This window comes from Pelodiscus sinensis, chromosome 6 (assembly GCF_049634645.1).
Source record: "Pelodiscus sinensis isolate JC-2024 chromosome 6, ASM4963464v1, whole genome shotgun sequence".
Lineage (NCBI taxonomy): Eukaryota > Metazoa > Chordata > Testudines > Trionychidae > Pelodiscus > Pelodiscus sinensis.
The window spans coordinates 30696067-30708081 of record NC_134716.1 but is presented as its reverse complement, the minus strand read 5'-3'; the positions used below and the strand labels follow the sequence as shown (position 1 = coordinate 30708081).

At 38.9% G+C, this 12015-nt stretch overlaps 1 protein-coding gene across 5 annotated transcripts in view; it reads left to right on the top strand.

Annotated features, from left to right (window-relative positions):
- SMARCA2 (SWI/SNF related BAF chromatin remodeling complex subunit ATPase 2) overlaps positions 1 to 12015 on the top strand; it is a 187991-nt gene that overhangs the window by 58488 nt on the left and 117488 nt on the right. For all 5 annotated transcript variants that reach the window (XM_025188130.2, XM_075931662.1, XM_075931661.1 and 2 more), the window contains 4 exons: positions 2757 to 2883; positions 4534 to 4707; positions 4915 to 5088; positions 7629 to 7799. In XM_025188130.2, coding sequence (XP_025043915.2) covers positions 2757 to 2883; positions 4534 to 4707; positions 4915 to 5088; positions 7629 to 7799 — 646 coding nt within the window. The remainder of the gene's footprint in view (positions 1 to 2756; positions 2884 to 4533; positions 4708 to 4914; positions 5089 to 7628; positions 7800 to 12015) is intronic.

Here is a 12015-nt window from a genome sequence, read left to right as displayed (position 1 = left end):
TTGACCCAAATATATCCATGTGTAATATGATTCCTAATTTTCTCTGCAACATCCAGCTTTTCCACCATTGCTGCACTAACTGGAAACTTCTTTAAGGAATGTACCTGTAGTGATGATTTGCGCAGCTTTTTCCTAGGGCCAATTTAATTTCACATGCCCTCAGTCAGCATTTGTATGATTCTAAACCATTTCTGAGAGGTCAGTATGCAGGCTGTCCTGTGGAGAGAAGATAACCCCAGTCCTTTTTCACTGTAGATGCTTGGGGCCAGGTGAGAAGCACCTTTCCCAAGGTTTGTATGCCCCCTGCGCTCCTCATCCAGAATGAGGAATACAGCAAACTGTGTATTTCCCCCTTACTTCCTGAGGAATGGGAACAGACAGCCATGATCCTGTATCGGGGAGGGGGAGGCTAGGGCTCCCACTACCCTCCCTGAAGGACATCTGAGGTGTGAGAAGCTTGGGGCTGGGCAGTCCCAGACCAGGGGGAGGGTGGAAGGTTTGAGGTGTTCCTAGCTCTTACTAATGTTTAGGAGGAGTTCTTGAACAAATGTACAAACAGACATACAAGTTCTCTCTCAAATATAGAATAGACATATAAATAGTGTTTTATAGTACTAAAAATGAGATTGTCCAAGCCAGCTATTATGTGATATATTCTCTCTCTCTCTCTCTCTCAAAAAAAAAAAAGTGAGAGCAGATTTATTTTGACTTTTTTTAAAAGATATTAGCAATGTTTGTGTTGAATACACATCATCAGGATATTTTTTCCTTAAAAAGCCTTAATAAAAAAATGTGTATTTTTGTTTGTTTTGAAATGCTTAAGTTTCATGGAAACTGAGGCCTGCAGAAAATTAACCTGTCAATATTCCAGTCCTGATGCCATTAGAGTGTCTGGTAAAACTTGCACTGACTTGGGTGACATCAGAATCAGAGCTAGTTCTTTGCCTTTTTATATCAGTGTGCCTGTAAAGTATGATGCATCAAGCTGATTGCACCTCTTATTGCAGATTGTGGTCCAAAGTATTTAATGACTGGATCACTTAGAATTTATTCATAAATTCTTACTTGGTATTGACTATAATCCATTTTTATCCAGTTATAAGAATTCCATGGTTGAAATTACACTGAAGTTAGACAGAATTGCATTTACAATTGCTTTGAGTATTCCTAGCCTCCATTTGTCAGAAGATGGGAATGGGCAACAAGTGATGGATTACTAGATGGTTACCTGTTCTGTCCATTCCCTCCAAAGCACCTGGTATTAGCCCCTGTCGGAAGACAAGATAGTGGGCTGGATGGACCTTTGGTCTGCTCCTCCAGTGTGGTCATTCTTATGTATCATTTTGGAGCAGGGGTGATGTGGAATAGGACTGAGTGGTGTGTGTGTGGCTTTAAAAAGCCTAAGTTACAATTGTCTTTTTAGGTGTAAGGAGTTCACTAGTTTGTGACATAGCTAATATCTTTAACATTTTGCTTTGTTAGTAAATTCATTTATCAGCTTTCAAACTGCTCTGTTAATGCTGTTGTCAATTTCTTTCTTGTGTTGTGCTGTGCAGGAGAGAAGATGAGTGACAGTATAGGTTTGGCTGTGAGTCTGTTATCCTTTTATTAGGAGGGAGTAGGATCAGCCTTTTCATTTGTATAATGAAATTTCCAGCAGTATGTATGTCACATGTAGCATTAGTAGACTAAATAAATACTCCATGGTTTTGTAAAAAATCGGTAGAGAAATTTTCTTCTCTGGCTTCTGTTGTTGATTCGATTGAATTTTATTGCAGATTGTGGCCCAAAATGTTTTAACGACTGGCCCACTTAGAATTCATTCAGAAATTCTTACTGCTTATTGGTTATAATCCATTTTTATCTATTTGTGAAAATTCCGTGGTTAAAATGACTGACGTTAGACAGCATTATATTGCAAAAGGGCCAGAAAAGCCAAAAGGAGCGTTAAACCACACATACATAAAGTGATTAAAAATAGCACCGGGGGAGGGGGAATCCATGTTTGCTTGTCATTGACTGCCTGATCAAATATGCTGAGTTATAAGTAAAACAAAACATACCATTTTACAAAGATTATATAACTACTAGCAGAATTTAGAATTTGAAAGTGAAGCTGTGTTCTTTCTGGGTTGTACACCATGGTTGGTCTTTAAAGAATTTGTAACTGGAAATTAATTACTCATGCTGTGGAGGCTGAGTGAGCCAGAATAGAATCCAGCTTGCACTCCAATGGCAACAGTTTGCTTAAACAATAAAAAAGTGGCAACTTAAACTTTGCCAGTAGCATAGGCACATAGGATTTTGATTACTAACAAGAAACAGTTCTGTTAAATAAGAATGTTCCGTTATTACACAAACTTTATTCTGACTGCAGTCACACTTTAGAGACCTAAAATAATACCCAATCATGTTATAACTTTTTTTTCTTAGTGCTTAACAAACGTCTCTGTCAACACAAAATGCTTGAAAGCATGAGCAGAATAAATTTTCAGAGGTGCTGTTCCTATACAACTAGTAGCTAAAATTAAGGGGAGGAGGGAAGAGACTCTTCGTTGTTTGGTATCAAGGGTATTCCTGCAGAGTAAATGTAAGCCTGATTTCCTTTCCATTCCTAGAAGTGCATGTTAATTCAGAATAGATGAGTAGTATAAATTGATTGTCTGTCTGAGATCTATTGCTGATGTTGCCATATAATATTGATAACTACTGACGGATCTCTCCTGATATCTTTCCCACATCCTTTCTCACCTTAGACTTCAGGCTCGAATTGCTCACAGAATCCAGGAACTGGAGAATTTACCTGGCTCTTTGCCTCCTGATCTGCGAACCAAAGCTACAGTTGAGCTAAAGGCACTTAGGTTACTGAATTTTCAGCGTCAGGTAATGCCTTTTGCTGAAGGGAAGTTTTTGTAGTAATCACAAGCAAAAGTGATCTTCTGCACAGTAGACGTTTACAGAAGACTGAGTTGAAAGAGAAATGTCAGTATTTGAGCAAATGTAACTGAAAAATGCTATTCATAGACACATTAAACTTATGTGATCAGTACCTTCTATTTCCTTTATTATTGAAGATGCATGTGTTCTCTCTCTCTCCCCCCTCCCCCTCTGCCCCATTTAATCCTGCAGTGTAATCCTTATAATCCCAGATTTATGGTCTAGTCTTTGAGGGAGGTCATGGGAATGGCACAAATCAAGGTAAAATAGGAGAACCGGATATGCTGAAAGTCCACAACTCCTTGTTCATATACAGATCACAATCAATATCTCTTTTGATAGTCTCCAAAACCTACTGAATCATATTTTTTAAGAACCAATTTCATGATATCACGGATATGTGTGTATGCACGATTACTGTGTGTTCCTCAGAGTGGTCCCTATTTTCAAAAGGCCTGTGTTAGCGTGCAGCCGCCAAGAAAAAAGTATGCCCAGATCTCGGGTGCAGGCATAGCATCAGAAGTTTGCAAAGGGCCAGACTCCCGAGAACCTTGCCATTTGACTCTGCCAGCTGGCCTGAGAGAAGTAGAGGTGTCATTTGGCTACTCTTGATCCAGCCTCTATTGAAAATCTTTGGGACTAGCACAGTTTAGTAGTAGGTGTACCATGCTGTGTGTAGGCTCCTTCCCATTGCCTTAATGATTCCTTTATGGGAGGGCCTTGTCTGAGGCCAGTTCCAAGAAGCAGCATGCTATTCATACTATGCATTTAGAACTGTATAGCCATGTCCCTCTCAGCTTTGGTAATTCCCTGCTCTTTCTTTCTCACGCACACGCATTCCCCCATCCCCATAGTTCCGTATCTGACATTGAAAATGAATGTCCTGTGGATGTGCAGGGGAGTCAGCCACATTCAGTACGGGGTGTCATCACTATAAGTCACCCCGGTAGAGGTTGGTTCTGCACTAGCATCGTTGACGCTTCTGGGAACTGTTTTAAGTCCTCCCATTGCCCGCTCTTCTGTTGCACACAAAAAAAGACCAGTTTGCACAAATGGAAGTCAGCTGCGGGAAAAAAAATGTCCTGCTTTATGTCCTTTCACTATATGTCCATGGTTTTTTGACTGTATCTTGAATGTATAGTGGGGGATATCCTATATCAGATTTTAAAAAGCTTGCAAGTCATTGTTCTGCTAATCTCTGTTAAGATCTTGGTTGGGCCCTTCCATGCAAGCAGGATAATCATTTTTAACACCAACTTGTGATGGAGGAAGCAGTGTTATATCTGCCATGTTTGACCCTTAATATCAGACACCCCACTTGTGGAGCTGCTATGTAAGTGGAGTTCATACCTCTGCATAGAAAGAGGAAGATCCTACAAAGAATGAAGAGCTTTTTAGAAGGACATTCACTTTCTTTGCTGCAACTGAGGCTTGCAAGATCCAGATTTTCAGTACCACAGGGTTCAAGGGAGAAGCAGGATTGAAGAGCTCAGAAAAAGTTAATTTTCTACCATCGTATATTGTATTGGTGACTAAAATTCTTCTGTGTGTGCAGAATGGTGGGGTTTTTTTAAGTTTGTCTCTCCTTGCTGGTAGCTAAGACAAGAGGTCGTGGCCTGCATGCGTCGTGACACAACACTGGAGACAGCACTGAACTCCAAAGCTTACAAACGCAGCAAGCGCCAGACTCTGAGGGAAGCCCGCATGACAGAAAAGCTTGAGAAACAGCAGAAAATAGAACAGGAGAGAAAACGCAGACAGAAGCACCAGGTATTTTAATCTCTGCTATTCCAAAATTAATGAATTCCAGATACAGAAAAATGCCATCAAATGAAATGTTAGACTTTGCTTTACTTGGTCAGTAATCATGGTGTAAGCAAGCAGAAGAATCCAGAATTTGGGTGTTTGTAGTTTTAAATCCTGTATTCTGTCTATTAGACTAGGAGTCTCAACTGAATTAATATTTTTGTTCTCTAGGAATATCTGAACAGCATATTGCAGCATGCTAAAGATTTTAAAGAATACCACCGGTCCGTGGCTGGGAAAATTCAGAAACTTTCTAAAGCTGTGGCAACTTGGCATGCCAACACTGAACGTGAGCAGAAGAAAGAAACTGAGCGAATTGAGAAAGAAAGAATGAGAAGGCTGATGGTAAGGGGTCTTTTGGTAAAATGTCAAATCTGACATGCTCTATGAGAGTAATTCTAATGATGTGAGAATGGTAGGGGGTGTTATGTAGCATGTTTTTAAGACTATTGGAAAGGCTTAGGAAAGACGAAATTCTTGGGTTCCCAGGGATTAGAAAGGTCACTATGTAAGTTACTTTGGAAATGGGCATTGTTCAAACATTGCTGCAAATACTGAATGTTGTACTTTTCAAATTTCACTGCCAAACACCTTTAGACTGAGATCAAATTCAGTATCCATTTAATACCGGACATATGCTCTCAAGGACCCATAAACTTCCATTGCAGCATACAAGCTCTCTAATCAATTAGATTTTAACTAGGATGAGTCTAAATGTGCGTGGGAGATTAGTTGTTTGTGTTTTATAGTGGTGAAAGTGACATTATTTATTTGACTTTGTTCACTTCGACCCATATTTTACTTTTGTTTATGGAATCAAATAATATTTTAACTATACTGCCACCCCTGTACATATTTGTCAAGTCTCATTATTAGCAATCTGCTCATGACTGTGTAGCTGCTGTTTTGTAATTTCCATTAAATCGCCTAATCTTTCTAAGGCTATGTCTGTACTGTAGCCTTCTTGCAGAAAAGCATATTCAAATGAAGCTCGGTGTGGAATATCGCCGTGCTTCATTTGCATAAGTAATGAGCAGCCGTTTTTGTGCAAGAGGCTTTTGCGCAAAAACGAGCAGTGTAGACGGATCCTTTTTGTGCAAAAACCCCCTCTTGCGCAAGAGCCGTTCTTCCTGAGGAGCAAGAGGGGGTTTTTGCACAGAAAGGAGCCATCTACATGTTGTTTTTTTGCACAAAAGCCTCTTGCACAAAACTGGCTGCTCATTACTTATGCAAATGAAGTGCGGCGATATTCCACACCGCGTTTTATTTGCGTATATGTTTTGCCGCAAGAAGGCTACAGTATAACGTAGCCTAATTTATATTTCAAAGTTTCTTACAACGGTGCAAGTATATTGCAAAGTTTTTTTATTATATTCACCTCATGAAGACCATCTATGTTCTAACTTTGTCATCATAGTCGCACTAATAACTTATACCTTAATTTTTTTTTGCAGTATTCATCAGGAATTTAGTTTGATTATGATTTATGTGCCAAAGAAGAAATTTGCTGTGTAAATTACTTTGTAGAGAAGCTAAAGAATAAAAACAGGTGTTTCATTCAGTAGCAGTAACCTTCTCCCCTCTCTTCATATTATATCCTCTAGCCCACTCTGGCTTTTTAAAATATAAGTATTTAAGCAGTCATGATAAATAAAATATTTTCTGGGAATTAGTGACTGCATCTAATTTCAGCTGACCATTGTTATAGTCCAAAGAAAACTAGCAGCAAGAATATCTCTCTTCTTCTCTCCCTCTTCTCACTATCTGCAATTAATACCAATCATAGTTTCTTTTGAGAAAGTAGTAGGTGACAGTGGATAGCTGTGTGACAATGTCTCTTCATAGTATGATTGAACTGATTGGCAGTCGTATCTAAATTAGGAAATACCTAGTGTTTTTATAATATCGTAATCAACACATTTTAACAAAGAAAATTTTATACCAGATTTTGCACCTAACATCAACAAGAGGTTGTGTTTAGAGGTTTGTTAGCTGGTCATGATTATCATTTCAGAGTAGACTAATATTTTCTTTTTAATATTGGTAGAAACCTGGTAACTTTATGGTCTAATTCTATTTAACAATAGGATTCACTGCCGTCTAACAACAGTAGAGTGTCTGGAAAACTAGTTATTCTCAGTTTTACAAGCATTTGAGTGATACACTTCCCTTAAGGCACAACACTAGCGAAAGAGCAAGTAAGTGTCTCATTTGGGTGCAGATATGGGACAAAGCCTCAGCCCTTGTCCAAAATCTGTCACTACCAACTATAGAGCCAGTGTAGATTGGTTTTAAATAACTAATGGAAAAATACAAGTACATGCAAAATACAAATGAAGGATTTGCAAAGGAAGAGAATAAATCTTTTGGCTCTGAGGCCTTTTTCAAGGTTATATGCCATATCTCTCTATATATGGATGTTTTATGTTTACATTATAGAGATCCTTCAGACTAGCAGTAATTAGAAACAATTACAAGTAATGTAGCTGCTCAAACTTTTGCCATGTTAATTATCAGCAATACACATGTAAATGAAAAAGGTACTCTTGCTGTTTTTAAAAACATTTTTACATATTAGGTGAACAAGCTAATGTGAAATCAGAGTTTTTATGTTAGGAGTACCTAGGTCCAAAGTCTTTGCTAATAAAAGTAAAGTACAGTGTGCCATCAGACATACCCAGTCTTCCTCTTTGCAGTCTTCTACAAGGGTGTGAGTTTCCAGCATTTTGTCCTTTCTGGCCCATCTTTCTTAGAAGATCCTCACTTTATCCTAAAAAGTGGGAGTAAAAGCCATTTCTAATATAATTCTGTACTTCCATTGCTAATGGTGGTGTTTCTTCTCTAAAATGTTTATAGCTTGAATGTTGTTTTCTCGGTGTTGATAGGCTGAAGATGAAGAAGGCTACCGTAAGTTGATTGACCAGAAGAAAGATAGACGTCTAGCATACCTGCTGCAGCAGACAGATGAATATGTGGCCAATCTGACTAATCTGGTGTGGGAGCACAAGCAAGCACAAGCTGCCAAAGAGAAGAAAAAGAGGAGGAGAAGAAAGAAGGCAAGTAAATAACGGAGCTACAACTAATGCCTTTTCCCTCCCTTAATAAATCACTTTTGTTCATAGGTTCCAAGGCCAGAAGACACCATTGTGGTGATTTTCTCTGATTTTCTACATAACACAGGCCATAAAACTTCCCCAAAATAATTCCTTTTGAAATAGAACCCATATTTTTGTAAAACATTCAGTCTTGATTTAAAAAATTGTCACTGATGGAGAATCCACAATTTTTGGTAATATGTTCCCATGGTAAATGACTCTCATTATTAAAAATACACATATTTCCAGTCTAAATTTGTATAGCTTGGGCTTCTAGCCTTTGGATCGTGTTACACCTTTTCCTGAAAGATTGAAAAGCCCATCATTAAATATTAAATACCTAATATAGGTACTTGTAAACTGGAAATGAAATTAATAGGCAGCAGGTTTGTTTGTTTTTAAAGAAAATATTTTTTCACACAATTACACAGGCAACCTTGAACTCCTTGTGAGAGTATGTTATGAAGTCCAGAACTACAAAAGGGTTAAAAAAGAGAGAGATAAATTCATGGAGGACAGGTCCATCAATGGCTATTAGCCAGGATGGGCAGGGATGGTGTCACTAGCCTCTGTTTGCTGGGAATGGGTGACATGGGAGGAATCACTTGTTCATTCCCTCTGGGGCACCTGGCATTGGCCACTGTCAGAAGACAGGATACTGGGCTAGATGGCCTTTGGTCTGACTCAGAATGGCCATTTTTATGTTCTTCATCAAGTCACCCACCCCAGAACCTTCTCTGTTAGCTGAACTCTGCACTGGTCTTATAACATTTCAAGAAAGTTCATAAACATCAAAAACAAAATTACTAACATTAAGTGAATATAATTTTTTGTTCCAAAAGTATAAGAAATGTGGTTTATGCCATACAAATACTGAATTAGCCCTTTAAGTGTCATTTTAATATCAAAATGAATAATTCCATCAAATAGAAGGGGGAAAAGATTAGAAAATTGCAGTCGGTTATAAACTTGATTTATTGATAAACATTTAACAGGCAAGAATTAGCCAACCTACTGCCGATTAGCAATAAAGTGTATGTCTCTTAAATTCTGTAGATTGGGAAGTTGAGAGAAGGGCTCTCTTATGCCAACAGAAATTGGTCCAATAAAAAAATATTAGCTTACCCACCTTGTCTCTGCTAAGCAGTTGCATTAACAGATAATTTGTCATAGTGAACTAATAGACCATTAATATATCAAATCAGGTGTGCTGGCTTTAGCAATGGATAACGTGCTTCACAGATGCACTGAAAATACCCCATGAGTCACTTGCTAATTGTTCAGTGTTTCACCTAGTGGCACAAAAAAAGGAATATTCCTTCTGGACATCTGAAGTTAGCCAGTTTGACCTCTGAAAAAGTTATCTTAAACCTTCCAATTCTGAGATCAGTAGAGGCCTATATATATTTGACAGAGCCAGCAGCCAGAGCCACAGAGAGAGAGAGAGATCGAGACCATTTTGTATAGTCTGGACATAGTGTTGTTTTCTATCTGCATTTTTACCATTTGTATAAGCCTTTTTAGAATTCACTTTGGATATGAAACTTTTATTTGTCACAGTGGGTATGGCTGGGAGTTAAGCAATATTATTTAGTTAAAAATAATTCTGCAAGTGAAGTCATTAAATAGTAGTTTTGGTATTTTCATGACCCCTAAACTCCTTTCATACTTTGAAGTATGTTTCCCGTTGCTCTGTATTCTCATTGTATAAGTCTACTTCATATAAGAGAGAAGAAATAATGGCTCAGAACTTTTATTTGCTTGTTACGCATGAACAAAGAACACACCTGCCAATTTTCCTGTCATTTTAACCTTTGCAGAATTTGAAATGTTTACTTATGTTTCTCCACATAGAGTAAAAGCATGCTAGAGATGAAAATGGTTAACCACATTCCTGGTAAGCATCCCCCTTACTGGGTGATGCTTGCTGGATAAGTGATTAACCTGTGGCCTGAATGGGCTAGAGCAGCCCCTTGCCATGCTGCTGGTTAACTGACCGACACCGCCCACTTGCTGGTGGCATGGTGCGGCTGGCTTAGTCCAGTCCAAGCAGCCCTCCGTTTGTGGCACCATGTGGCTGGCCCAGCCCAAGCAGCTCCTCCACTCACGACGCAGTGTGACAGGCCTAGCCCCTCCCAAGCAGCCTCTGCCCATAGTGCAGCAGGCTTGGCCTGGCCTGGCTGTAGCAGCCTGCAGGCTGGTGGGCCCAGCTGGGCTGCACCACACAGCAGGGGAAGGACTGCTCCATCCCTACTAAATACAGTAACAAATAACAACATGCAATAATTGGACAATATTAAGGACAACACACCTCAAAAGTAACCTTTCCTCCCCTCCCAAAAAAGTCAGCTGTGGCTCTGTAAGCACATGTTTCTAATTTAAAAAGGGCTCACGGCACACCAAAATGAAGAAGCAGTAGCTTAAAAAAATGAGATTTTGGGGGTATTTGGTGTATCATAATGGCAAGAGCAGCATTTGATTGTAACACAGCTAATTCTCCCCGCAGATATCACATAGCATCAGTGTGCTCAGCTTAAACACTGGTATAAAAATATATTCCCTAGTATTTCTGTTGACACTCGCTTGTGTCATTTGTATCTGTGAATAGACCTATTGCAGTATTTTCTTAGAATAAGTCTGTGCTCAGATGAAAGCATCTTCTGGTGATGTCAGTGCATGCATAAGTCTCTAATGCTGAAAGATTGTGTCCAGACAGATCATAAATATCTAATGTAATGTGTTTTGCCCAACTCAACATATAAAAACAGCAGTAAAATGCGTGCTTTACTCTGATCTTCTTCAACCTCTTAATGCTAGTGAGCTGTGCCATCTAGAGAGAGGTGAATGCTAATAAATACGGCTGTGTGCGTACTTTGATTTATTATTCTGATTTCATTTGTTACTTAAGATTGACCCACAGCCATCCACTGAGTTTTCATTGTGTGTCTTAGTCACATACTTTGGACACCTCTGTTCTTATATCAGTTAATCCATTGAAAATATGGTTTAATCAATTAAAAACACAATTAAGTGTTCCATTCTAAATAGGAGCAAGACAAGAGTCTTTAGGCTTGCTCCCAAGGGTGAACACTGATGAAGTGGATGGTGCAGAAGTACCTCTCCTTTTTAGCCTCACTGTTTATAATTAGGAAATGAAGCCTATTTACCCAAGAGACCAGAGTGGGTTATAAAGAATCAATTTTGTCTCTTGAGTAAATAGGGGTGGTTTGTTTTTCCGTTTCTAATTTTGCACTTACCAGAACAGCTTCTTTTGAATTGCTCTAGTGTTTTGAAGAAATGAAGAAACTGGGCCACTCACTTTTTTCATAGGTGTCCAAGATTTTTCATGTTCTATAGATAATGTGTACTGTGCAAGTGGTAGGGGAAAAGACAGGAGGGCTGTGTCTACATTGGCACCCCTTTCCGGAAAAGGGATGCTAATGTAGACTTCGGAATAGCAAAATCCATGGGGGATTTAAATATCCCCCGCGGCATTTGCATTTATATGGCTGCCGCTTTTTTCCGGCTTGGGGATAAGCCGGAGAAAAGCGCCAGTCTAGACACGATTCTCCAGAAAATAAGCCCTTTTCCGGAGGATCTCTTATTCCTACTTGAAAAGGGCTTATTTTCCGGAGAATCACGTCTAAACTGGCGCTTTTCTCCAGCTTATCCCCAAGCCGGAAAAAAGCGGCAGCCATGTAAATGCAAATGCCGCAGGGGATATTTAAATCCCCCGCGGATTTTGCTATTCCGAAGTCTACATTAGCATCCCTTTTCCGGAAAGGGGTGCCAATGTAGACACAGCCGAGAAGTTCCTGACGCCATCCTTTATCTGTCAAAATTATAAAAAATAAAAACTGAATTTTCCAAGTTTACATATATTTATTAAGAAAGCTAAAATCCTCGTAGAAAGGTAAGCAATGCTTGCAATCAAAGTCTGTCTCCCTCCGCTTTAGTTTGTCAAACATATCTGAATAGTATAACAGATTTTGTCATTGCTGATGATTGTTGCTTAAACAGACCAGCTGATAAACAAAGTATTTTATTTAATAAAGCTTAGGAAACTATTTTTTTCTTAAAACTATCCTGACAAAGGCAGCAATCAGCAATTTGTTCATTCATATGTCAGATCATTCTGCAATAATTTAGGTAAAGGAAGGACATTGTAAAGATGTTC